This window comes from Salvelinus fontinalis, chromosome 25 (assembly GCF_029448725.1).
Source record: "Salvelinus fontinalis isolate EN_2023a chromosome 25, ASM2944872v1, whole genome shotgun sequence".
Taxonomy (NCBI): Eukaryota; Metazoa; Chordata; class Actinopteri; order Salmoniformes; family Salmonidae; genus Salvelinus; species Salvelinus fontinalis.
Window position 1 is genome coordinate 4,508,217 of NC_074689.1, and position 26,768 is coordinate 4,534,984.

Here is a 26,768-nt window from a genome sequence, read left to right on the forward strand (position 1 = left end):
CAGTCCGCGTGATCAAAACAAGCTTGAAATGTGGATTCCGATTGGTCAGACCAGCGTTGAAAGGATCTAGTCACGGGTACATCCTGTTTGAGTTTCTGCCTATAGGACGGTAGGAGAAAATTAAGTCGTGGTCGGATTTGCCGAAGGGAGGGCGGGGGAAGGCCTTGTATGCATCGCTGAAGTTATAGCAGTGGTCCAGTGTATTGCCCACGTGAGTGCTGCAATCAATATGCTGATGGAATTTAGGTAGCCTTGTTCTGAAATTTGCTTTGTTAAAATCCCCAGTTACAATAAATGCAGCCTCAGGATATATGGTTTCCAGTTTACATAGAGTCCAGTGCAGTTCCTTGAGGGCTGTCATGGTATCTGCTTGAGGTGGGACATACACAGCTGTGAAATAAACCAACGAGAATTCTCTTGGGAGATAATATGGTCAGCATTTGATTGTAAGGAATTCTAGGTCAGGTGAACAAAAGGATTACACCATGAGTTGTTAATCATGAAGCATACACCCCCGCCCTTCTTCCTCCCAGAGAGATGTTTATTTCTGTCGGCGCGACGCATGAAGAAACCCGGTGGCTGTACCGACTCTGAAAACATATCTCGAGAGAGCCATGTTTCCATGAAACAGAGAATGTTACAATCTCTGATGTCTCTCTGGAAGGCAACCCAATTTCACCCACCTTGTTGACTGGACATTGGCGAGTAATATACTCGGAAGCAGTGGGTGGTGTACACGCCTTTGAAGTCTGACCAGGAGGCCGCTCCGTCTACCTCTTCTGCGGCAACGTTATTTTGGGACGGCCTCTTGGAATAGATCCAATGTCCTGGGTGGTGGTCCGAACAACGGATCCGCTTTGGGAAAGTTGTAATCCTGGTCATAATGTTGGTAAGTTGACGTTGCTCTTATATCCAATTGTTCTTCCCGGCTCTATGTAATAACACTTAACATTTTCTGGGCTAACAATGAAAGAAATTATACATTAAAAAAACTAAATACTGCATAGTTTCCTAAGGACTCGAAGCGAGATGACCATCTCTGTCGGCGCCATCTTGCTGAAGAGCCAACTTTCCGGGACATCTTATATCTTATATGCGCAGAAAGCTTAAATTCCTTTTAATCTAACTGCACTGTTTAATTTACAGTAGCTATTACAGGAAAAAATAACATGCTATTGTTTGAGGATTGTGCACAACAACAAAACACTTTTTCACGGCAACTGGTTTGATACAATCCCCTCTGAAGGTATATAATGTACTCACATTCAGTAATCTTGCTCTGATTTGTCATCCTGAGGGTCCCAGAGATAAAATGTAACATCTTTTTGTTTGATAAAATCATTTTCTATATTCAAATGTAGGAACTGGCTTCTACAGTTTGATGCACTGCTGCCTCTGGCTCCACACCCCATCCCCTGGCCATCTAGATGTGTGAAAGTTAGTGTATTTTCTGTAGGGAAGCTAATGATCCATCATGTATGACATTCCATTCCATGCTTTATTACTATTGCATTTTTGTATGTTCTCTATAATTATGTACTTGAAAATGTATAAATTGACCAATTCGGCACATTTGGGCAAACTCCGGGCAGACTTGATGCAAAATATTGTGTAGTGAGGTTATTCTTTCCTGGATAAGTCTGAAACGTTGCATAGACATTGCTGCAATATTGTGGACAAAATCTAAACTATACCTAGTATCCTATGTTAATGTGTGGCCTTTCTCTTGCATTTTAAAGATGTAAAATTAATGTAGGAGAATATAACACATTCGATCTGGTAAAAGAATACAAACTAAAAAACAATAAAAATAAACTATTTATTTTTTCATCATTACCACAAACTTCAAAGTGTTACCTTTCAAATTGTATCAAGAATATGCATATTTTTGCTTTAGGTCCTGAGCTACAGGCAGTTAGATTTGGGTATGTCTTTTAGGGGAAAAAATGTTCCGATCTTTAAGAGGTTCATGGAATTTTCCATACACATTACCCACCCACCAACACACCCACCCACCCACCCACACACACACAAAAGCCATACTGCAGAAAGAGAGTGGCACTGTGCTCTCATGTGTCCTCACCATATGGCCTTTCTGGCGGGCAGTCTTTTGGCGAATCCTCACAGACCTCTACTCAGTTTTTTCGGCTTGCTCATACCTGTTAACAGATGACTCGTCAATCACAAAGCATTATTTCTTATAATACAGCATGCAGAGATGACAACTTCACTTGAAACCCATCCACCCACGCACCAGGGTTTCTATTAGCCAGTAATTGTCCGATTTTGGCCCCAAAAATAAATGAAAAGCCGATAAATAAAATGTGTAGATGGCCAAATTGTCCGGTGCTACCCTGCTGCTGATGAGAAGTAGAAAACGAGAGAGGAGCCTTGGCCTAGGCTACTGTTGATTGCGAACATGTCTGCCTGCCAGCCCCTGTACCTGTTTCGCTGGGGCCTGCTGCTGTGTCAAGTGAGCCACTCTCGCTCTCCTTTCCCGGGGGAAAAAATGCTCCTGGGGCAAGAAAAGTGTTCTGATTGTATAACATTTGAATATCTAATTGCCTGGAAAACACAGCTGTCCTGTTAGATACATGGAGAGAGCTTTCTGTAGTTATACTTTTTATTGTTCAAACCCCATTTTGAGCTCAATAGCAACTATTTTACAAACAAGATATTTAATATGGCTTTGAGTGCATACTGTAGGCCTAATAAATAATAAAAAAATATGTTAAATGTACTATTAGATTAATACATGGCTACTATGAGTGCGTATTATCTTTAGAGTTAGTGATCAAGCTAATGTGTTTTGAGTGTTCACTTGCACATGTGGTGAATTAGCCCCAAATAAATGTGCCTATGATATTAGTGCACATAAAGAGGTAGGCAAGTTCATCTCCATTTGAACAACAAAAATCGGAAAATTCAGGAGCCCTACTTTAACCGTAAAATAAAACAACTTAGCATAATTATCTACCCAAAATGCATGACAATCACTGGATTACGGTGCACATTTTGCACATAAAAATATTTTTAATCACAACATGAAATGATGAAACAACGTATTTCTTCAATACCATGTCTGTAGTCTATTACACCTTTTAATAAAGCACTGTGAATGAAATCAGGGCGACCTAATCATGGGCTGGTGCCACCAACTGAAAAGCTTAGTGGCACCAGTGCCACCTGGGGAAAATGTTTGTCTGGAGCCCTGCTACAAGGGAAATGTCCTCCATATGGACAAGTTTTAATATTGTACTGGACAAAGATGAGAAGAATATTGGCAAGGCCAAATGCAGGCTACTGTGCAACTCGCTATTCAAGGTAGGATGCAATTTTAGAACCTAATTTCTGGAACTTAATGGATTTATTGCATTTATAAATATTTGTTTTATCATTATTATTATTGTATATCATTGTTGTTATTATAGACCTATTTATTAATCTAAACCAGTTCTTAAAATATGCAAAATGTGTTTTGTTCATTCTGACGTCTTCATTGGCTAAATTAGGTTTTATCTGTCTTTCTAATTGTGTGCTCTGTATTTAGTTTAAGATAGGTTATAAGTGGGCCTGTTGTAAAATAAATATCATCAGCCTATTGGTGTCATTTATTGGGTATACGGTAGGCACGAACTTTTCTTGGTAATTGCTGCAATATAGCCTGTTCAAAGGTTTTGTGATGGTTTTAAACCAGTTCTATAAGGGGTGCGTAACTGGTGGCAGGGAAGTCAGACGCAGGAGAGCAGAACTGGGTTGTAACCGGAGCAGTTTATTATCAAAACCAACGGCATCCAGAAGTACAAAATATGGGTACAAAACCCGTCGCGCACCTGTCAAAATGTGCACAAGCTCTTACAACAAACAATTTCACACACAGACATGGGGGGGAACAGAGGGTTAAATACACAAGTAATGAGGGAAATGTAAACCAGGTGTGTGGGAAAACAAGACAAAACAAATGGAAAATTAAAGGTTAGGAGAGGTTAGTGGAGGAGTGGCGGAGCGAGTTCTGGGCCATCTCTGCCCAGGGCACGAATGCTACCCACTCCCCCGGCCGGTCCTGGCAGTAAGACCTCAGAAACCTACCCACATCCTGGTTAACTCTCTCCACCTGCCCGTTACTCTCGGGGTGGAAACCCGAGGTTAGGCTGATCGAGACCCCCAAACATTCCATGAACACCCTCCAGACCCTCAACGTAAACTGGGGACCCCGATCAGACACTATATCCTCAGGCACCCCGTAGTGCGGGAAGACGTGCGTAAACAAGGCCTCCTCAGTCTGTAGGGCCGTAGGGAGACCGGGCAGAGGAAGGAGACGGCAGGACTTAGAGAAACGATCCACAACAACCAGGATCGTGGTGTTTTCCTGTGATGGGGGGAGATCGGTCAGGAAATCGATCGGCAGGTGCGACCATGGCCGTTGTGGAACGGGTAAGGAGTGTAGCTTACCTCTGGGCAGGTGCCCAGGAGCCTTACACTGGGCCCACACCGAGCAGGAGGAAACATAAACCCGCACAGCGGGACACTGGAGAGGAGCGGGCTCTGCACACAACGCCTGCTCAATGTCCGCATCCAGCTCCCATACTACCGGTGCCACCAGGCAGGAGGCCGGGAGTATGGGGGGTGGGATCCATGGGCCGCTCCTCTGTGTCATACAGCCGGGACAGTGCGTCTGCCTTCACGTTCTGGGAACCTGGTCTGTAAGAAAGGGTGAAAACAAAACGAGTGAAAAACATGGCCCACCTTGCCTGGTGAGGGTTCAGTCTCCTCGCCGCCCAGATGTACTCCAGATTGTGGTGGTCAGTCCAGATGAGAAAAGGGTGTTTAGCCCACTCAAGCTAATGTCTCCACGCCTTCAAGGCCTTGACGACAGCCAACAGCTCCCGGTCCCCCACGTCATAGTGTCACTCCACTGGGCTGAGCTTCCTTTAGAAGAAAGCACAGGGGCGGAGCTTCGGGGGCGTACCCGAGGGCTGAGAGAGTATGGCTCCTATCCCAGCCTCTGACGCATCCACCTCCACTATGAACGCCAAAGAGGGATCCGGATGGGCCACCACGGGAGCCGAGGTAAACAGAGCCCTCAGGTGACCTAAAGCCATGTCCGCCTCAGCCTACCACTGCAAACTTACCGGTCCTAGAAACCGCTGCACCTCCTTTACCATGGTGGGAGTCGGCCAATTACGCACGGCTGAAATGCGGTCACTCTCCATCTCCACCCCTGACGTAGAAATGTGATGCCTTAGGAAGGAGACGGACTGTTGGAAGAACAGGCATTTCTCAGCCTTGACATACAGGTCATGCTCCAACAGTCGACCAAGCACCTTGCGCACCAGGGACCCATGCTCAGCGCGAGTAGCGGAGTATATCAGAATGTCATCAATATACACCACTATACCTGCCCGTGCAGGTCCCTGAAAATCTCGTCTACAAAGGCTTGAAAGACTGATGGAGCATTCATCAAGCTGTACGGCATGACGAGGTACTCATAATGCCCTGAGGTAGTACTGAACGCCGTCTTCCACTCATCTCCCTCCCGGATACGCACCAGGATTTTATGTGAAGACATGGCATATGGGGGTGTAGTGATATACTCAATGGGCTGGATGATTCTCTTCTCGTCACTCATCTTGAAAAAACGTATCATAACAACTTGGAAATCAATCAATCGGCCATCATTAACACAATGGAAATATCAAATGATTTATGATTTAAATATTGAGATAGCATGGGCGCCCGAGAAAAATAAATTGGTACAAAGTGGCAATCAATAATGCAGGCACTAGGGATGGGGGGTGTGAGCATGCGGGTCTGGGCAGAGGAGATGTAGTCATTGTTTGTGTGTGTATGTTTGTATTTGGTGTGGGGAAAAATAATATGCATTCTTTTGGGGGAGGGGGTATGTACGTTGCTCAAGGTGATTTGGCCTTCTTTTAAACACTGAACTTCCTGTAATAACAATGGAATATCAGTTTGACACCCGCCTGGCATTTAGTGAGTTTGATGTCATCTGCCAGGCACTCTGTGTTGATGACACTCTTCACCTCTCTGGTATTCTGAGGGTCCAGGTGGAGGGTGGGCCGCAGTCTGGAGAACCACATTCATATCACACAATCACCACATAGGCCACAATACATAGAAATGACAGAGGCACTACATATGCCCAAAATACAAACTGTAGATACATATTACTATCAGGTTTCAGATAAGGCCCAAAGTGCAGACTGTGTTGAAGTAACAATGTTTATTGTAACAACAGGGGCCGTCAAATGACAGGTCAAGGCAGGCAGGGGTTGATAATCCAGAGTAGTGGGGCCAAAGTACATGACGGCAGGCAGGCCCAGGGTCAGGTCAGGCAGAGGTCGGTAATCCAGAGTGGGGCCAAAGTACATGATGGCAGGCAGGCCCAGGGTCAGGTCAGGCAGAGGTCGGTAATCCAGAGTAATTTCTCCCATGGGCAAAGAAATTCAAAAGGGGTGATGATATTAATGAACAGTCATTTTGATCCAGATATGCAAATTGTCCAAACAGATCATCAAGGTAGATGGATTATTTTGAATATGTTGTTGGACAATAAACAGACATGGCTTATTGACCTATACAGTCCAAATAATGACGATCCGAGCTTCTTTGAAAATATACACTACCGTTCAAAGGTTTGGGGGTCACCTAGAAATATCCTTGTTTTTGAAAGAAAATCACATTTTCTGGCCATTAAAATAACCTCAAATTGATCAGAAATACAGTGTAGACATTGCTAATGTTGTAAATGACTATTGTAGCTGAAAACGGCAGATTTTAATGGAATATCTACATAGGCGTACAGAGGCCCATTATCAGCAACCATCACTCCTGTGTTCCAATGGGAAGTTGTGTTAGCTAATCCAAGTTCATCATTTTAAAAGGCTAATTGATCATTAGAAAACCCAATTTTGCAATTTTTTGCAATTATGTTAGTGCTCGCGTGCACTTCAGAACTAATCTTCTCCGGGGCAGGCTAACTTCAATTTGTTTTCCATGTTGATTCAATATCATCACGTAGATCTTTTTGGGTTGAAATGACGTGGAAACAATGTTGATTCAGCCAGTTTTTGCCCAGTGGGAAGTGTCCAGACTATGTTTTTCAAGCTATTGCATTTTGAAATTTGCCCAAGGCAAACCAACCATAGACAGGCATATCATCCATACTGTAGATGGCAGTTCCCATTCAAGTCAGGACTGGCAGCCATTGCTAGTGTACTCATGAGTTTACCAGTCAAATTGACAGGTTTAGAGGTTCCAAAAATCCCTCTATGGGTTATATGTCTATGGCCACCACAACCCAACTGTTCCGCATATAGAAGGAGTGATAGGAGTGGGAAAAAGGTGCTTGTGAATGAATAAGTACACCAAAGACGGTATTAACGATAAGTAATAAAATAAAGATGGCACTTCTTAAAACTTCTTCTTAATAGGGGGCGCCATTTCCACTTTGGGAAAAAATAATGCCCAAATTAAACGGCCTCGTACTCTGTTCTAGATCATATGATATGCATATTATTATTACTATTGGATAGAAAACACTCTGAAGTTTCTAAAACTGTTTGAATTATATCTGTGAGTAAAACAGAACTCATTTGGCAGGCAAACTTCCAAACAGGAAGTGAAAATTCTGAAATGGGTCTCTGTGAAGGGCTGCTCCTATTCAATTGCCTTGTATTTATGGATATGTATGCACTTCATACGCCTTCCACTAGATGTCAACAGGCAGTACAACGTTGAATGAGGTGTCTAGCCTGATGTGGGACCGATTGAGAGCTTTTGGAGTGACAGGTCAGCCATATTGGCAGTATTTTGCTGCGCACCTGGGAGCACCATATCATTTTCTGCAATGCGTTAGGTAGACACGAAGAAATGCTCCGTCTGGGACGTTATTGGATACATATGAGAAAAACTGGATACATATGAGAAAAACATCATAAAGATGGATTTTCAACTGAGTTTGACCAGTTTATTCGACTTTTATTATGACTTTTGGAATTTTTCGTTCCATGCGCCAAACGTTCATGGACACGTGAGCACCATTATGCTAGCCAAAGTTGCTAATTCGACAGAAGAAATGGACATTCTAAAACCAAACAACGATTTATTGTCGAACTAGGATTCCTGGCACTGCATTCTGATGAAAGTTCATCAAAGGTAAGGGAATATTTATGATGTTATTTCGTATTTTTGTGGACTCGTTGGACTCCAACATGGCGGAGAATGGCTGAGCTCTGTCTCAGATTATTGCATGCTGTGCTTCGTACTAAAGCTATTTTTTTAAATCTAACACAGCGGTTGCATTAAGAACCAGTGTATCTTTCATTTGCTGTACAACATGTATTTTTCAGCAAATTTTATGATGAGTTTTTCTGTTAGATTACGTGGCTGTGTAAAATTTCTCCGGACATTTTGGTGCCATTTGTGACTATGGCTGCAATGTAAAACTACGATTTATACCTATAAATATGCAATATAAAAAAGCATAAATGTATTGTATAACATGATGTCATAAGACTGTCATCTGATGAAGTTGTTCAAAGGTTAGGGATTAATTTTATCTCTATTTGTGGGTTTTGTGAAAGCTATCTTTGCGGTGAAAAAATGGCGTTGTGTGTTTGGCTATTGTGGTGAGCTAACATAAATGTATATTGTGTTTTCGCTGTAAAACATTTAAAAAATCGGAAATGTTGGCTGGATTCACAAGATGTTTATCTTTCATTTGCTGTATTGGACTTGTGATATCATGAAATTATATTATATGATATCCCTGTGGCGCTAGGCTAGGCTATGCTAGTCAGCTTTTCTGATGAGGATGATCCCGGATCCGGGAGGGGGGGTCCGTAGATGTTAAAGCTTTTTTCACACAATAGCCTGCTGAATTTGCAAGATAACTTTCATTTTGATTTTGGCACAAATGAAAATGTGGCACTTACTCGCCCATGGATTGATGTTTTAACATTGTCTCAAATAAGAATTCAGCGTTCGACTAGCCTTGTGCGACATGCATGCACAGTTACAAGCCTGCTAGAGTTTGAGGCAGGTCGGAAGAGCAATCTCTGCCATCGTAATATGGATGAAGCCTGAGCTGGAATGTGAAGCAAACTGAAGCTGGCTAGCATTATAAAAACCTGAGTAGATCTAGCTTGCTTCGTAGTATACCACTCAGGCTAGAATTACTCTATTACAATCAAAGGTTCTAACTCAGCATACCCTCTGATATTTTCCCTCAGCTCCTGTGGTTCTGGACTCCAACACTGCCCACCCATTATATTTGGAGTCTGACGTGCCTGGGATTTACATCTTCAAATACGAGCTGGGCTCGGAGGGCTAGGACTATGGGACACACAACTGGGACGTGGATGTTGGAGGCCAGGAATACTGGAGGCTGGGTTTGACCGACGGACCAATGGAAGGGCCAGGGGACCAGCCAGACTGCTGTCTCTTCCACATACTTTAATGTTTTCAATGCTCAGTTCATGTTAGGGATCAACAAAAAAGATACACAAACTAGCCTAAATAGAGAAAGGGGAAGTAATCATGCCTTTCTAGTTTCTTTACTCAGCTCTGATGATGGGGATACATTTCTCGCATTCTTCTGTGGAGATTATTTTGACCTCCTTTGCATATGGAATACAGTACCGAATGAACGTATGAAGTGAAGACAATAGACAATATTACATTTGTCAAAACTATAAACAGACATTTATTTTGAACAACATAGCTCCTGCTAAGTGGCCTAGGCTCTGCTGTTAAAATGACCTTGAGAGAAGTGGCTTGATATGTTTAATCAAGAATTGGGTTTTATATGACCTGATAAATACATTTTTCTTTGTCAATCTTCTTTTTAGGCCTCTCCTGCTCTGTGTTGTTTGAGGGCATTCATTTAAACTAAAAGGAGAGAAGTGCTCACAGGTTGAAGACATTAAGGAGGCTTTTCGTTTGGAAGAAATAGAGTTTGTTTTCTGGCATCTTTTCATGGGATACTTATTATACCCACTTTAACTATTTGGGAGAAAGTAATGCCATGAGTTTTTCATTCATTTTGACCAGTGCATTCACTTTATCCACATTTTGTTGTTACAGCCTTATTCTAAAATTGATTCAATACATTTTTTCCTCATCAATCTATCTATCAATTCTCCATAATGACAAAGTGAAAACAAGTTTTTAGACATTTTGCAAATTATTTAAAATAAAAACAGACAGACAGACTCTTTCCTATGAGACTCAGGTGAGGTCAGGTGCATCCAGCTTCCATTGACCATCCTTGAGATGTTTGACCAACTTGATTAGAGTCAACCTATGGTAAATTCAATTGATTGAACATGATTTGTAAAGGCACACACACACACACCTATAAAAATAAGGTCCCACAGTTGACAGTGCATGTCAAAGCCAAATCTAAGCCATGAAGTCGAAGGAATTGTCCGTAGAGCTCTGAGACAGAATTGTGTCGAGGCACAGATCTGAGGAAGGGTACCAAAAAATGTCAGTAGCGTTGAAGGTCCCCAAGAACACAGTGGCCTCCATCATACTTAAATGTAATAAGTTTGGAACCTACCAAGTCTCTACCTAGAGCTGGCCGTCCGGCCAAACTGAGCACTCGGGGAGAAGGGCCTTGGTCAGGGGAGGTGACCAAGAACCCGATGGTCACTATGACAGAGCTTCAACCATATCTGCAGCACTCCACCAATCAGGCCTTCATGGTAGAGTGGCCAGACGGAAGCCACTCATCAGTAAAAAGCACATGACTGCCCGCTTGGAGTTTGCCAAAAGACACCTAAATACTCTCAGATCAGGAGAAACAAGATTCTCTGGTCTGATGAAACCAAGATTGAACTCTTTGGCATGAATGCCATGCCTCACGTCTGGAGGACAAGGGGTCTGAATACTTTCCGAATGCACTGTATGCACAGCATTTACAAGAATACTATGCTTACAATAACAGACGGTAAAACAACCTAGAAAGAAACTTTATTTTCATACAGGGCCATAGGCCTGCCAACCATTCTTATGTACTGTAAGCCTGTATTGCTCAACACCACAATGCTATCATACCGTAGGATTCAACACTGAACATTATCACTGTAATGTAAGATTATGAACAGGGGGGACCTGACACTTGATCTCCCCTGTCTATACAGTACAGCTGAAGCAGTACAATTTGATAAGTCCTTGCCAGAAATAAATACATAATAGGATCCAACACTCCACTAACACAGGTTAGTGCAGAAGTTACTCGATTGGCTAGTGCCAGAGCCTTAATGGACGCAGTTCCTATGTCGCAATGAGTGTGTCTCTCAATGTAGATGGAACGGTTCACGTGATAGGGCACAAAAGCAACCAGGAAGTTCACCATGACAAGTATGATCATCCTGACAGCCTTGTCTCCAACTGGTCTCTCCTGTTGCTTGACGCCCCTCAGTTTCAATAGGATTAGAACATAGGAAACCACTATGGTGACCAGAGGAATAGTAAACGCCACCATGGTTGACACCAATGCTTTGGGAGAAGTATTTTCCAAGTACAGTTGGTTACACACCGTGGTCGTGTTGTCGACCTGAATGGTCATCGTTTGGTCTTTGGAGATTAGCAGGGGAGTCATAGACACCGTCACTGTGACCCACAGGATTGCCACGACTACTCTGGCGTATGCGGTCTTCCTCATTGCCCGTGACTTAAGCGGTAGGACCAGGGCCAAGAGGCGGGTGGTTCAGGCCGATGCAGGTCATGAAGTAGAGACTGCAGTACATGTTGAGGTAGAATAGAAACCTCAAGGCGACAGGGGACCTCTCCAAAGGGCCAGTGGCTGTCGGATAAGTGGTAGACCATCCGCATGGGCAGGATCAGCACGTAGGAGACATCTGCTATGGCCAGGTGCCTCAGGAAGAGTTTTGGAGGGCGAGGTGGCGGCCTGACGACAGAACACCCACAATGCCAAGGTGTTGCCTTGCTACTAGTGAGTTGTGAAGGACTCTGTTGTTGCACATCACTGCCGTTTCATTTGTGGGGTCTACATACCTACGGTCTAGAGGATTTTAACAGAATAACCCAAGGCTGTTTCTCAAATGGCACCCTATTGCCTATGTAGTGTGCTACTTCTGGCCAGAGTGGAATAGGGTGCCATTAGTGAACCAACCCACGTGATTTCAATAGCATCAACAAGATAACCTTAGAGGTAGATATGGTGTTTCTTAGGAACAAGGAAATGCCAAATATAGTCTTCCAGTAGCCAACACAAATCAGGGTGGTTATCAGCTGCCGTGGAAAATTGCAAGATTATGTTATAATGCTTGTAAGATTATGTTATAATGCTTGTATTGCATTATAATGGTTGTTTTATTCGACAGTGTGTGTGTTCCACTGAGGATGGGCCTCTATGAGATAGCACTGACAGAGGAGATTTACGATATCTTTGGGTGATAAAACCTAAAGAGCATTCCAGAGAACATGAGGTAATGGTTCTGTTCTATGCCGTACCAGGGAGATACGGTTCCCTTTTGGAGTAAGGGGCCAGACACTGGTCTTTACAATGAAAACTGTTGACACAGCCGTAACTGTCTGCTATGTTTTATAGATATCTTTCATATGTGAACTGTTCCTAAGATCTGTGGTTCGTCAGTGTAAGTTGAGAGGGGTGTATCTTGGCTATAAAAGATTGTTGTACTTTTCTGTTGGTACTTCTCAATGGTTCATTAGAAATAGTGAATTGTTGAAAGTCAAACGCTATTGCAAAGCGTATTATTATTAAAGATGTAGTTTAAGTATAACTCTGACTGGTGTGTAGTTTGTAACTCTCCTCATTTGGTAAAGCAGAAATATGCCACCTCACAACAAGAACTAAGTGAGAACTAGATATGAGAATACCTTAAACATGTAAACTGGAACAAGTATTTCAGTAATGGGTGCAATAAGTCCTCAATAAAAGATTGGAATAGTTTAGAAAAATGTATGTTACTTATAGTTGAGTAGCATAAGATTAATTCATCAATCAATGTACGTGCAAAAACATAGATATTGAAACAAAACAATTCTAAATCTGCAAGAGAGAATGCTGGGAAATATGATAATGATGGGCGTGGTTTTGGTTCATTTCTGGTTATTTACACCAACACTGGGGTTCTTTTACACCACTGAGTGGTAGTTTAAACCTTTACAGTGTTAATTTAATTCCTGAATCAACACTAGAATGTTACATTGGAAAATGTACTGTTTTATCTTTCACTTTTCCCAGTTCATTTAAATCAATTTAACGAGGGAATCTGCAGTTAAAACAATAACAAAGTATCAACCCTGTCACTGATTTGGTAAACAGCTGAGGGCTGGTGAAATGTAACCACTCTCATTTACCTAGACAGAAGCTATGGATGTAAGGACTGACCATCCATGAGATCAAAACGATAGTTTTAACAATGTTTTGAGGCCATACATTGTTGGTTAACAATTACATTGTTTAAACAACGTATATAGTGGGTTCTTGATTGATTGAGACAGTTGAACTAAGCTCATGAGGCATTTATAAGTTACATTCTTCAAGTAGCAATGGGTAATACAATACATTTAAAAGTCCCAAAAATGTATGCATCAACTGCAGACTGCCCCTTTAAACTTGAAATGTAAATCAACTGAACATAAAGTTGAAATTTAACTTCTTATGGCTGCAGGGGCAGTAAAGAGTAGCTTGGATGAAAAGGTGCCCAGAGGTGCCCAGAGTAAACTGCCTGCTCCTCAGTCCCAGTTGCTAATATATGCATATTATTATTAGTATTGGATAGAAAACACGCTGAAGTTTATAAAACAGTTTGAATGATGTCTGTGAGTATAACAGAACTCATATGGCAGGCAAAAACCTGAGAAAAAAATCCAACCAGGAAGTGGGAAATCTGAGGTTTGTAGGTTTTCAACTCATCGCCTATCGAATACACAGTGGGATATGGGTCATTTTGCACTTCCTACGGCTTCCACTAGATGTCAACAGTCTTTAGAACCTTGTCTGATGCTTCTACTGGGAAGTGGGGCCGAAGGAGAGGGGAATGAGTAAGGTCTGCCATGAGCTGGTCAGAACCATGCGCGTTCATGTGAGAGCGAGCTGTGTTCCATCGCACTTCTGAAGACAATGGAATTCTCCGGTTGGAACATTAGTGAAGATTTATGTTAAAAACATCCTAAAGATTGATTCAATACATCTTTTGACATGTTTCTACTGACTGTTACGGAACTTTTTGACATTTCGTCTGCTTTTAGTGAACTCACTTCGTGACTTTGAATTTGTTTACCAAACGCGCTAACAAAAGTAGCTATTTGGATATAAATGATGGACATTACCGAACAAAACAAACATTTCTTGTGGGAGTCCTGGGAGTGCATTCCAACAAAGATCAGCAAATGTAAGTGAATATATATAATGCTATTTATGACTTTTGTTGACTCCACAATTTGGCGGGTAACTGTATGGCTTCCTTTTGTGGCTGAACGCTGTTCTCAGATGATTGAATATTGTGCTTTTGCCGTAAAGTAAAAAAAAAAAAATCTGACACAGCGGTTGCATTAATAACAAGTTTATCTTTAATTCTATGTAAAACATGTATATTTCATCAATGTTTATGATGAGTATTTCTGTTATTTGATGCGGTTCTCTGCAATTTCTCTGGATATTTTGGAGGCATTTCTGAACATGGCGCCAATGTAATGTTTCGATATAAATATTAACTTTATCGAACAAAACATATGTATTGTGTAACATGAAGTCCTATGAGTGTCATCTGATGAAGATCATCAAAGGTTAGTGATTCATTTTATCTCTATTTCTGATTTTTGTGACTTCTGTCTTTGGCTGGAAAAAATGACTGTTTTTCTGAGATTTTGCGGTGACCTAACATAATCGTTTGTGGTGCTTTCGCTGTAAAGCCTTTTTGAAATCGGACACTGTGGTGGGATTAACAAGAAGTGTATCTTTAAAATGGTGTGAAATACTTGTATGCTTGAGGAATTTTAATTATGAGATTTCTGTTGTTTGAATTTGGCGCCCTGCACTTTCACTGGCTGTTGTCATATCGATCCCGTTAACGGGATTGCAGCCCTAAGAAGTTTAAGATAAGAAATTATTAAATATGAGTAACAGTAAAGAATAGTAAATAACCACTTCTAACACATAACTTACCAGTAGGCCCTTTTCCTTCAAGGGGTAATGCTGGATATCTCTTTTTAATGGATTACAGACACATTAAAGTGGTGGTGGTTATTGCAGACTGGGATGAGAGTAGTTCTGTTGTTTCTACTCTTAAGAGATGTAATTCTCATAGGTTAACTTCCTCTTACAGTTTTCACACCCTCAAAGCACTGGTCACTTTCCAGACTAACCACATTGCAGACGTGGCATTGCATCAACCAATGGTTACGTGCCACTTCATTGACTGCGTAGTCAAGCATCCGATTGCTATATCATATGATGTGGTTAACTGATATGATAAACACCTTTGCAGGGGTTTTGAGATCTGGCTTGCATCTGCAGCCTGGAACGCAGCCATTATGTGGCCTGGACACTCACTGACACCTTCTGGTCAAGTAAATGTAATGCACCAGTTAACACAGAGTTAAAATCTGCTTGGTACATGGTTGAAACTGTGTACAGAGTTGAGAGCAGAACAGGAACTAAAACGTGACTAGAACTTAAATGCATTACAAGCATGCAGACCTTTATTGTTTTTATTCCGACACAATTCTTTACCACATTGCAGTTTATGTAGTATGGTTTAAAGCTTTACAAAAATGAGAGCAAACCAAATATTTACAAAATCTATCTGTGCAAACATAATTCTTCTTTTAACACGAATCCCTCTCCTAAAGTATCTTAAAGGCATGCATACAAAGAAACTTTGGTATGTTAACACAACGACTAAAGTTCTTAATGGGAGCATTTATGTACACTTTGCTAGAACAGTTTGTGAATTTCTTTTGTTTTTAGTACTGTATACCTTTAGGCATCGATAAACATTAACTTAGGAAACATAGAACTCCAGTCAAGCTATTGAAGGTAAAGACCTCAGCCATCACACCTTGCGTGTATGTGTAGAGTTTCCACTTGGTATGTCATGGTTACAGTAATACAGTCAGGAAATGACACAACTTTTGCAAGTAGGCACAATAACTACAGAAATAACTGTCATACCTCATCAATCTCCTAAAAATACATTGGCAGTGCATGGATAACTATATGAGAAAATATTCTTAGCAAAATAGAAGTCAAGTCAACGCAATTCCACTTTAAACGTCTGTATACTTACAGTATACATTCATAAAAGGCATTTACAAGGGCTATGCTGAATGAGAACACAAGAAATAGTGTAAGATGAAGATATACTATGGTTATCCAGTCTCTGGTTTTCAAAAATAAAACTCATTTTTTTTTACACGGTAATAGTGATTGTACATCAACTGTATTTTCTTAGTCAGAAAAATCTAAAATCATTTCTTCAGTACTCTAATACACCTTTTTAAAATCCAGGATTCAAGTTCAAAGCATCAGCCAAAGGAAAATGCAACTTAAAACGAAGTCAAAGCATCAGTGTGAGAATGCCAGTGACAAATCAAATTGAAATGTGAATGGTTGGGGAAGTGCATCCATTACCCTTTTTACAACAAAATACAAACCAATAAACAACAGAATAAATCTAGCTCCTAAGAGGGGGGGGGGGAGAGAGAGAGAGAGAGCAGTAACCCAAACGGGGCTACTGTACTAAGTGGAGTCCTTGGCTGCTGTGGCGGTTGGGATGCAGGATTTGCCGCTGCTGCCATTCTGGGGCCTGTAGCTGGTGAAGCTGGGGGTGTGTATGGTGCGGATGCTCTTCACACCCGGGCCCAACGGGGTGGGCGACAGAGGGGAGGGGGAGGAGGAGGAGGAGAAGGAAGAGGAGGTGGCTCGGCCGTTTTGACTCTGCGAGGAGAACGAGAGAGCTTTACCTGTGTGAGAGGGCTTGGGGAGTTTGTGGGAGGAACCGTTAGAGAGGGAGGGGGAGGAGGTAGGGAGGGCTGAGCCAGGGTGACGGGGGGCGTAAGGGGACGGGATGGAGGACTTGGTGGTGTGGGGGGAGGAAGAGGAGGAGTTGGAAGAGGGGAAAAGGTTAATAGGGTTAGTAGCATCTGAGTTTGGAGCAGACTGGGAGGAGCTGCCTTTAGCAGAGCTAGGATAAAAAGCAGGAATTTTAGAGGCAGGTATAGTAGGGGAAGTAGTTTTATGACCCTCCCCTGCTCTTTTAGCGCTTCCGTTAGCCTGCAAACAGAGATGCCAGAACAAAGACTGGTTGTCAAAATGGGAACTGGTTATTAAAGTAACAAATGTAAAAATAAAAAAAAGGCAAGACAACATTGACTTAACTAAAGTTATAGACAAGAAACAATCACAAAAACAAACATTGCTACTAAGAACTAAAAGACACACAAAAAGGCTCAAACTAGCTACAGTATCTATTTTTACTGGGTTACTTGAGGTAACTGAGAAACACACTGTTAATTAAAAAGGAGAAAGAAAAGATTGAAAGGATGGAAGGAGGGATGAAGGAAGTTTGAGATGGGGGAGGGGGCACTGCCTGGTGATGCCTGTGTGTTAAGAGTGATTGCCAAGCTTTCTGAGAGGTGGAGACAAAAACTGAGGGAAAAAACAGAGATACATCTTGGTTGGGGAGGAAAGAGGAGTATGTTAGATAAAAGAGGGCATATTTTTGAGGGTAAGAAAGATAAAAGTGCATAACTGGAGAAGTAAGGGTGAATATTCCACTGACTGGTACTGCAAGTGCAAGGGGGAGAGATGGGTGGTAGATGAGCATCCTTCAGAGAAGGGCCGGAGGCAGCCAGGTGGAACCAGCCTGATTGCTGCATTCACCATTCTGTTTAAGTGGAATATAATGGTGAACTCAGCGATCAGGCTAGTTCCAGCAGGCTAGAAGGGAGGGGTATTAAAGTGTGGTTTAGTAGCTGTGCATTGGGAAAATAAACGAGCGCATCAGGTAGACTGTTCGGGTTTAATAGAGGTGCGTTGTGGGGAGGAGGGAGTGCGGCTAATCAGAAATATTGGTTTAGTAAAGCATCCTGAGTTTGGTTGGCAACACTGTTTAGGAACTCAGCTGTGATGGAAACTGGGGATGTGATGGAAAACTCAGTCGATGACAGGATGCATCTGGGCAATTTTTCTTTCTCTTTTTTTTCTCGTAACCAACACAGCAAAAGCCGCCATGAGCAGTGTGGACCATGCAGAAGCATACGGTGATGTTATAAGGGTAACAGTCAAGAGTCAAACATGCCTTTCAGTCAGAGCAGATTGAGAACACAAACAGAAGTCAAAATGGCCACCTCAATCCCATTTTTAAAAAAACACTTGAACTCTCACAGCTTTGGTTGTTTTTGTATTTTTTCCCTTAACACAGGTCTGTCGTTTTCTATACCCTGTTCACTATACACGTTTGTCCCCTCTAGTCCCTATGGTCCCTGGTAAGGCCCTAAAGTAAAACTACCTGTCGGAACTGCCTCTGAGCGCTGTCCTGTAGCTTTTGCTGTTTTCCTGCTTTGTCAGTAGTAGTCCCTGGCGACTGCCTGGACTTCGCAGACATGGGCACTGGCATCCGACTAGTTGGGGAAGCGACACTGGTTGCGTTCTGCAAGAGGATCCAAACGAAACAAAACAAGAAAGAAAATAAAAGAAAGAAAAAAACAGAGCACCATATTGGAGGCAATGACAAACTGATAGAAGCAAGGCAATGACAGGTCACAAACCTGTTCGTTCAAGATTACCACTAACCGTTAAAAACTGAACACCAGTAAGAGCACATGCACCGCCTGTACCGTAGTAGCCTATACCAAAACGTACAACCCTACAGTTAATGCAGTCCAAGGACAACAGATTCAAGAAACCAAAAGTGTAATCAACATTGAGTGTCATTGTCTGATTAAAAGTCTGCCACTCGCTGAAACCCCGGTTAGAGTTTGAGCAGCCAATCGAAGTAGAGATATGAGAGACAGGGGACGGGACCCACTGAAAATGCCACTCCCCAAAAATATTGGACCATGGAGGGAGAAAGCAACAGAGAAGGGCTCTGTCATTTCCAAAACACCTGGGAAGTGATTAATGAGTGGTTGGTTTGTAAACCAAGTGGTTAGGATGGAGTGAAGGGAGGAGTAAAAAGGGGACCCAAAGCCTCCAGACCGACAAGAGCTTAGAAAGAGACCTGTTGGCTGGGGGTGATGGTGGCGGTGGGGAGGGCGGCTGGCCTGGGGAGGAGCTGAGGTTTGGTCTTCTTCCTCAGAGAGGAGGCCTTATTGGGCTGGGGGACCTTGGGGAGTGAACTCTTAGAAGGGAGTGATAAGGACCTCTTCAGGCCTCCACTCTCCCCACTCGAGACACACCCAGCATGGGGCTCCACGATGGCTGCACTTCTCACTGGTTCCTCCTGGTGGGGCCTTGCGGGGCCCATCTCACTGATGGTGGTCTCTAGCTGCTTGATGGTCTCCTCCAGGCTGTCCAGGGTCTTGTAGGTGCTTTTCCGGATCTCGTCCGTCCTGCCTTGGGAATCTGAATGCTCCCGCCTTACTACAGCTGGAGGCTGAGCCTTGGGTGACATGTCTGCTGGAAGAACAGATTGTTTGGAGCGGCTTTGGATCTCAAACCTCTTGGCCTCCTTGTGCTGTAGGACTGTGCCGTCCGACTCCTCCTCGTCCTCGTACACCACCACCTGCAGCGTCTTCTTGCCTGTCTTGGTGCCTGTGCGGATGGCTTGCGACAGAGCGGCCAGCTGCTTCTTGGGAAACTTGAACTTGAACTTCTTCTTCCCGTCTGGCTTGCCGTCGCTGGACAACTCAGCGAGCTCTGCAGTCGAGGAGGAAGAGTGCGACAAGCTACTACTGGAAGAGCAAAGAGCGCCGCTGGGGGCCTTGAAGGCCGTGGGACCAGCCGCCCTCTCTCCCCCCTCGGGCCCGACCTTTACCTGCAGTCCGCCGCTGCTCCCCCATGTCTCCTCCAACTCCTCGTCCTCCTCGTCTATGCGCTCGGCGGCCAGCATGCTCTCCAGCTCCTCCTCACACTCAAACACCGTGGACAGGCGCTTGTAGGCCGAGCGGATGTCCATGGGCTCGTCAAAGATGATGATGACCGGCTTCTTGTTGTTGAAGCTGTTGTCCTGCGACCCCACCGAGCTGCCGCCGTCGCCGCCCGGGGTGGTGTGGGTCATGTCCCGGTTCCCAGGTCCCCCCCCCACAGTCACAGTCTGGATGCCCCGTTTGGCATTGACCAGCTCCTGGTATTCCCCACAGGACAGGGCCTGGACCTTGGTGTTGGTGATCATGAAGGCGATGTTGTCTGGGGGCGGAGGGCCTTCCTCACCAGGGAGGTCAGGGCTCAGGAAGGCCTCCTCTTCCACTTCCTCATACTTGGGTCTGGGCTGATCTCTGGGTTGATTGGTGGCCTCACTAAGGGCCTTCTCTGTGGGAGACACCACTGCCTTAAGAGCCTCTGTTATGGTGATTGGTGGAGAGACTTTAGGCAATGCAGCGGGCAACACAACACTCTTACTAAGTGAAATGCTGGACTCCTGGACGACTGAGGAGACTGGAGTCTCAAGTCTCTTGACTGTGCTTATCTGAGGCTTATCTACAGTGTTGGCCCTTGGGCTTTCCAGAACCCCTTCTACCACTCCTGGGCTGGTCTTCAACGACTCTGATCTCACCACCTGTTTCTGAGACAGAGGGCTGGGGAAATTCAAGAACAGAGGCTTGGGAGATATAGGTGGCCCTAACTGCTGGGGTTTCGGCTGCGGCTGCTGTGGCTGATGGCTTGGAGAATTGTCATTAGCATTCACATTTGACACCTGTGAGGGGGACAGTGTTGGGTTGTCTCTGCATTCAGGAGCCTCCTCCACTGGGGCCAGGGGTGGTGGCTGCTCTTTGGAGATCTGCCCAGTTACGTAGTATATGACCTGCAAATAGCAAAGGAAGGATGAGAGAGTACATGTTAAAAACTACAACACATGACAAGCCTATCAATAAGAGAAAATATATCATGACATGTAAGGCACTCATTTGGCCTTCATACGGCCCATATAACATGCCTTCGTAAGGCCCACATAACCATACAACATGCCTTCGTAAGGCCCACATAACCATACAACATGCCTTCATAAAGCCCATATAACCATACAACATGACTTTGTACGGCTCATATAACCATACAACATGACTTCGTATGACCCATATAACCATACAACATGACTTCGTATGACCCATATAACCATACAACATGACTTCGTATGACCCATATAACCATACAACATGACTTCGTATGACCCATATAACCATACAACATGACTTCGTATGACCCATATAACCATACAACATGCCTTCATAAAGCCCATATAACCATACAACATGACTTCATACGGCTCATATAACCATACAACATGACTTCATAAAGCCCATATAACCATACAACATGCCTTCGTAAGGCCCATATAACCATACAACATGCCTTCGTAAGGCCCATATAACCATACAACATGCCTTCGTAAGGCCCATATAACCATACAACATGCCTTCATAAAGCCCATATAACCATACAACATACCTTCATAAAGCCCATATAACCTTACAACATGACTTCATACGGCTCATATAACCATACAACATGCCTTCATAAAGCCCATATAACCATACAACATGCCTTCATAAAGCCCATATAACCATACAACATGCCTTCGTAAGGCCCATATAACCATACAACATGACTTCGTATGACCCATATAACCATACAACATGACTTCATAAAGCCCATATAACCATACAACATGACTTCATAAGGCCCATATAACCATACAACATGACTTCATAAGGCTCATATAACCATACAACATGACTTCATAAAGCCCATATAACCAAACAAAATGACTTCATAAGGCTCATATAACCATACAACATGACTTCATAAAGCCCATATAACCAAACAAAATGACTTCATAAGGCTCATATAACCATACAACATGACTTCATAAAGCCCATATAACCTTACAACATGACTTCATACGGCTCATATAACCATCCAACATGCCTTCATAAAGCCCATATAACCATACAACATGCCTTCATAAAGCCCATATAACCATACAACATGCCTTCGTAAGGCCCATATAACCATACAACATGACTTCGTATGACCCATATAACCATACAACATGACTTCATAAAGCCCATATAACCATACAACATGACTTCATAAGGCCCATATAACCATACAGTATGACTTCATAAGGCCCATATAACCATACAGTATGACTTCATAAGGCCCATATAACCATAAAGTATGACTTCATAAGGCCCATATAACCATAAAGTATGACTTCATAAAGCCCATATAACCAAACAAAATGACTTCATAAGGCCCATATAACCATACAGTATGACTTCATAAAGCCCATATAACCATACAGTATGACTTCATAAGGCCCATATAACCATACAGCATGACTTCATAAAGCCCATATAACCAAACAAAATGACTTCATAAAGCCCATATAACCATACAACATGACTTCATAAAGCCCATATAACCATACAGTATGACTTCATAAGGCCCATATAACCAAACAAAATGACTTCATAAGGCTCATATAACCATACAACATGACTTCATAAAGCCCATATAACCAAACAAAATGACTTCATAAGGCCCATATAACCATACAACATGACTTCATAAAGCCCATATAACCATACAACATGCCTTCGTATGACCCATATAACCATACAACATGACTTCATAAGGCCCATATAACCATACAACATGCCTTCATAAAGCCCATTTAACCATACAACATGACTTCATAAAGCCCATATAACCATACAACATGACTTCATAAAGCCCATATAACCATACAACATGCCTTCGTATGACCCATATAACCATACAACATGACTTCATAAGGCCCATATAACCATACAACATGCCTTCATAAAGCCCATTTAACCATACAACATGACTTCATAAAGCCCATATAACCATACAACATGACTTTTGTAAACATTTCAAGGCACGTTTGGAACTTTGGATGTCAAGATTAATGTTAGCATAGTAAATGCCCTGAGATTTTGACTATGAAGTTTTAGCGGTGAAAATATGGTATTCGTACCCCTGGGCTCTGACGAAGAGGGGTGGTGTTCCCGTTTTCATCCACGTTGGGATCTTTGTCCTCACGAGTGTTCTCAGAGCTCTGCTAGGACAGTTCGTGAAGGGACAGCATTATTGTGCAATTGCACTCTATGGGTGAACTCTAACATGTATTCTCTCTGCTATGCAACACAGCATTGGACAACAACCCTCCTATAAGGCATATTTTGATTGAGTTTCAAGATACGTGCTTATAACATATTAGATACCTTATAGGATCATACATGCAGGCACAAGTGAATAGTTAAGGTATGTTATGGCTATTATGTAAAAACCTTTAAAGGGACAATCTGGGATTCAAAACAACAACAAAGCAGTCTATATATCATTGATTTAAAAGTTTAAAAAATGATCTACCAATGCCAAATTGTTAGTTACCAAACTAATACTCTAATCCGAGGTATAGACTGACACCCATTCTACCAACAGACTAGCTAACATACTACGTTCAGTGTTGCATCACGTTTTCATATATTCTCTCTCAACTTTATTGTTGGTTTAAGAGAATGTCTAAATCAATCATTCCCATTTGGTGAGTGGAATGCAACGATGCATGACTGAAAATGTACATGTAGGAATAACATGACCAATGCATTGCTGGTGTTTGAGCTGAACATTGTTTTTACCAGGAAAAGATCATATCTGACCCTCAGAATAACTGAATCTCTCATACAGTCCATGTACAATATCTTGTGACGTGGTTTCTGAGCGAGTTAGATAGGAGCATGAGATAAAGTGTGCATCTCAAATGGCACCCTATTCCCTTTGTAGTGCACTACATGCACTCTTAGAAAAAAAGGGTTCTAAAAAGAGTTCTTCGGCTGTCCCAGGTAGAACCCTTTTTGGTTCCAGGTAGAACTCTTTTGGGTTCCATGTAGAACCCTCTGGGAAAAGGGTTCTACAGTGCATGGAAACAAATAGGGTTCTACCTGGAAACAAAAATAGTTTTTTTTAAATGGTTCTCCTATGGGGACAGCCGAAGAACCGTTTTAGGTTCTAGAAAGCAACTTATTTTCTAAGAGTGTACTTTTCAACAGGGCCAATATGGCTCGGGTCAAAAGTAGGGGAATAGGGTATCATATGGGACGCACGCACTGTAGTTCCCTGTTCTCCTGTGGACAACAACCACATTAGGCATCTGTTTGGGTATTAAAATGAATTAGGAGATAAGAGTTAAAGTTATATAGAGATGCAGAGATATAGTAAGGTATCATTCCCAAGAAATAAGTCCAGTAAAGAAATTGGTCCCAGTGACCTAAAGTAAACCAAGTCTGCAAAAACAAGTCTGTGACCTAGGTAACAAGTAATAAAACCTTGTTCCCCTCAAATAGCCAATCAAAGTACTTTCCTATAGCAAAGTCGATAAGCAAATTATTATTTGAATAAAGGGCAGTTATTCCCAAGAAACAGACAAGACCATTTGATTAGGTCTGGATGCAAGATAAAGGATTAGTTTATTGATTGGATCAAGCAAGACAAACATAACGCAATCAAACATCAGTAGCAACAGGACACCATTCATTTGTTGGATACACACAATACACTTTTCCAGACATTTTCTGCAGACTTAGTCAGAGAGAAAATCCAAGGCATGAGTTCCATTGAAATCAAAAAGGGAAAAAGAGAATAAGTCAGAATCAGAAAGGATCTTGGGTAGTGGAGTTGTTACAGTACAGATCTCTTGATGGAGGCAGAAGCAGAGAGTTGTGAAAGGCACAGAGGTGGTTAAGGTACAGCCATCAATTGTTAGCTGGCGTCACACAGTGGGCAGAAGCAGGCAGTTAGGTGGACGGCTAAATGGCACCACGTCCTTTACCTTTTTCTCTTTGAGGGGCAATAAGGCCCCGGGTCTTAGCTCTCTGATCTGGGGCTCAACTCGAGTAGGGTGTGTCTCTAGCACACTACTTTTCACCCCTACATCCTTAACTGTGAACTTCTGGAACACCTGGGGAGTGAAGATATGTTAGGGGATTAGGGTTTAGGGCCCTGAGGGTGAGAGCCTAACTATACCTGCCATTTGTGAGGTGATAGTCTATTAGAAGCACCTACAGTCGTGGCCAAAAGTTTTGAGAATGACACAAATATTAATTTCACAAAGTTTGCTGTTTCAGTGTCTTTAGATATTTTTGTCAGATGTTACTATGGAATACTGATGTCACGCCCTGGCCTTAGTATTATTTGTTTTCTTTATTATTTTAGTTAGGTCAGGGTGTGACATGGGGAATGTTTGTGTTTTATAGGTTTTGGGTGGTTATATGGTAAAGGGGGTGTTGGGTGTAGTGCACAGGTGTCAAACTCATTCCACGGAGGGCCGAGTGTCTGCGGGTTTTCGCTCCTCCCTTGTACTTGATTGATGAATTAACATCACTAATTAGTTAGGAACTCCCCACACCTGGTTGTCTAGGGCTTTATTGAAAGGAAAAAACAAAAACCTGCAGACACTAGGCCCTCCGTGGAATGAGTTTGACACCCCTGGTGTAGTGTATTGGTTTGTGTTGAGTGCATGTGTCTAGCTGTGTCTATGTTGGTTTAGTTGTCTAGGAGAGTCTATGGTTACCTGAATAGGTTCCCAATTAGAGACAGCTGATTTCTGTTGTCTCTGATTGGGAGCCATATTTAGGGTAGCCATGGGCTTTCGTTTGATGTGGGTAATTGTCTATGTTATACGTTTGTAGCCTGTGTGAGCACTACGTTTGATTAGCTTCACGATTGTTTTGTTTAGTGGGTAAGTGTTTTTTTGTTTCGTTTTGCCTTCGTCATCAATAAAAGAGATGGCGTATTTTCCAAATGCTGCGTTTTGGTCCGTCAATCCTCCACACGATCGTGACAACTGAAGTATAATTAGAAGCATTTCATAAGTGTCAAAGGCTTTTAATTACAATTACATGAAGTTGATGCAAAGAGTCAATATTTGCAGTGTTGACCTTTCTTTTTCAAGACCTCTGCAATCCGCCCTGGCATGCTGTCAATTAACTTCTGGGCCACATCCTGACTGATAGCAGCCCATTCTTGCATAATCAATGCTTGGAGTTTGTCAGAATTTGTGGGGTTTTGTTTGTCCACCCACCTCTTGAGGATTGACCATAAGTTCTAAATGGGATTAAGTTCTGGGGAGTTTCCTGGCCATGGACCCAAAATATCGATGTTTTGTTCCCCGAGCCACTTAGTTATCACTTTTGCCTTATGGCAAGGTGCTCCATCATGCTGGAAAAGGCATTGTTCATCACCAAACTGTTCCTGGATGGTTGGGAGATGTTGCTCCCGGAGGATGTGTTGGTACCATTCTTTATTCATGGCTGTGTTCTTAGGAAAAATTATGAGTGAGCCCACTCCCTTGGCTGAGAAGCAATGGTCTCAGGATGCTCAGGAACATGAATGGTCTCAGGATGCTTTACTGTTGGCATGACACAGGACTGATGGTAGCGCTCACATTGTCTCCTCCGGACAAGCTTTTTTCCAAATGCCCCAAACAATCGGAAAGGGGATTCATCAGTGAAAATGACTTTACCTCAGTCCTCATCAGTCCAATCCCTGTACCTTTTGC

At 42.7% G+C, this 26,768-nt stretch overlaps 1 protein-coding gene and 1 pseudogene across 14 annotated transcripts in view; both read right to left on the reverse strand.

Moving 5' to 3' along the window:
• Window positions 1-10,940: 10,940 nt before the first annotated feature.
• Window positions 10,941-15,453, reverse strand: LOC129823303 (uracil nucleotide/cysteinyl leukotriene receptor-like; annotated as a pseudogene).
• A 240-nt stretch (window positions 15,454-15,693) lies between these two features.
• LOC129822781 (sickle tail protein-like) overlaps window positions 15,694-26,768 on the reverse strand; it is a 259,380-nt gene continuing 248,305 nt past the window's right edge. For 8 of the 14 annotated variants that reach the window (XM_055881191.1, XM_055881186.1, XM_055881183.1 and 5 more), the window contains 3 exons: window positions 25,041-25,169; window positions 23,187-23,270; window positions 18,706-20,984 (listed from right to left, as the gene is read on the reverse strand). In XM_055881191.1, coding sequence (XP_055737166.1) covers window positions 19,230-20,984; window positions 23,187-23,270; window positions 25,041-25,169 — 1,968 coding nt within the window. In that variant the 3' untranslated portion in view covers window positions 18,706-19,229. Of the gene's footprint in view, window positions 17,294-18,530; window positions 18,672-18,705; window positions 20,985-23,186; window positions 23,271-25,040; window positions 25,170-26,768 lie in introns of those variants that run through there. The other 6 variants (XM_055881197.1, XM_055881195.1, XM_055881185.1 and 3 more) reach the window with 6 other exon arrangements.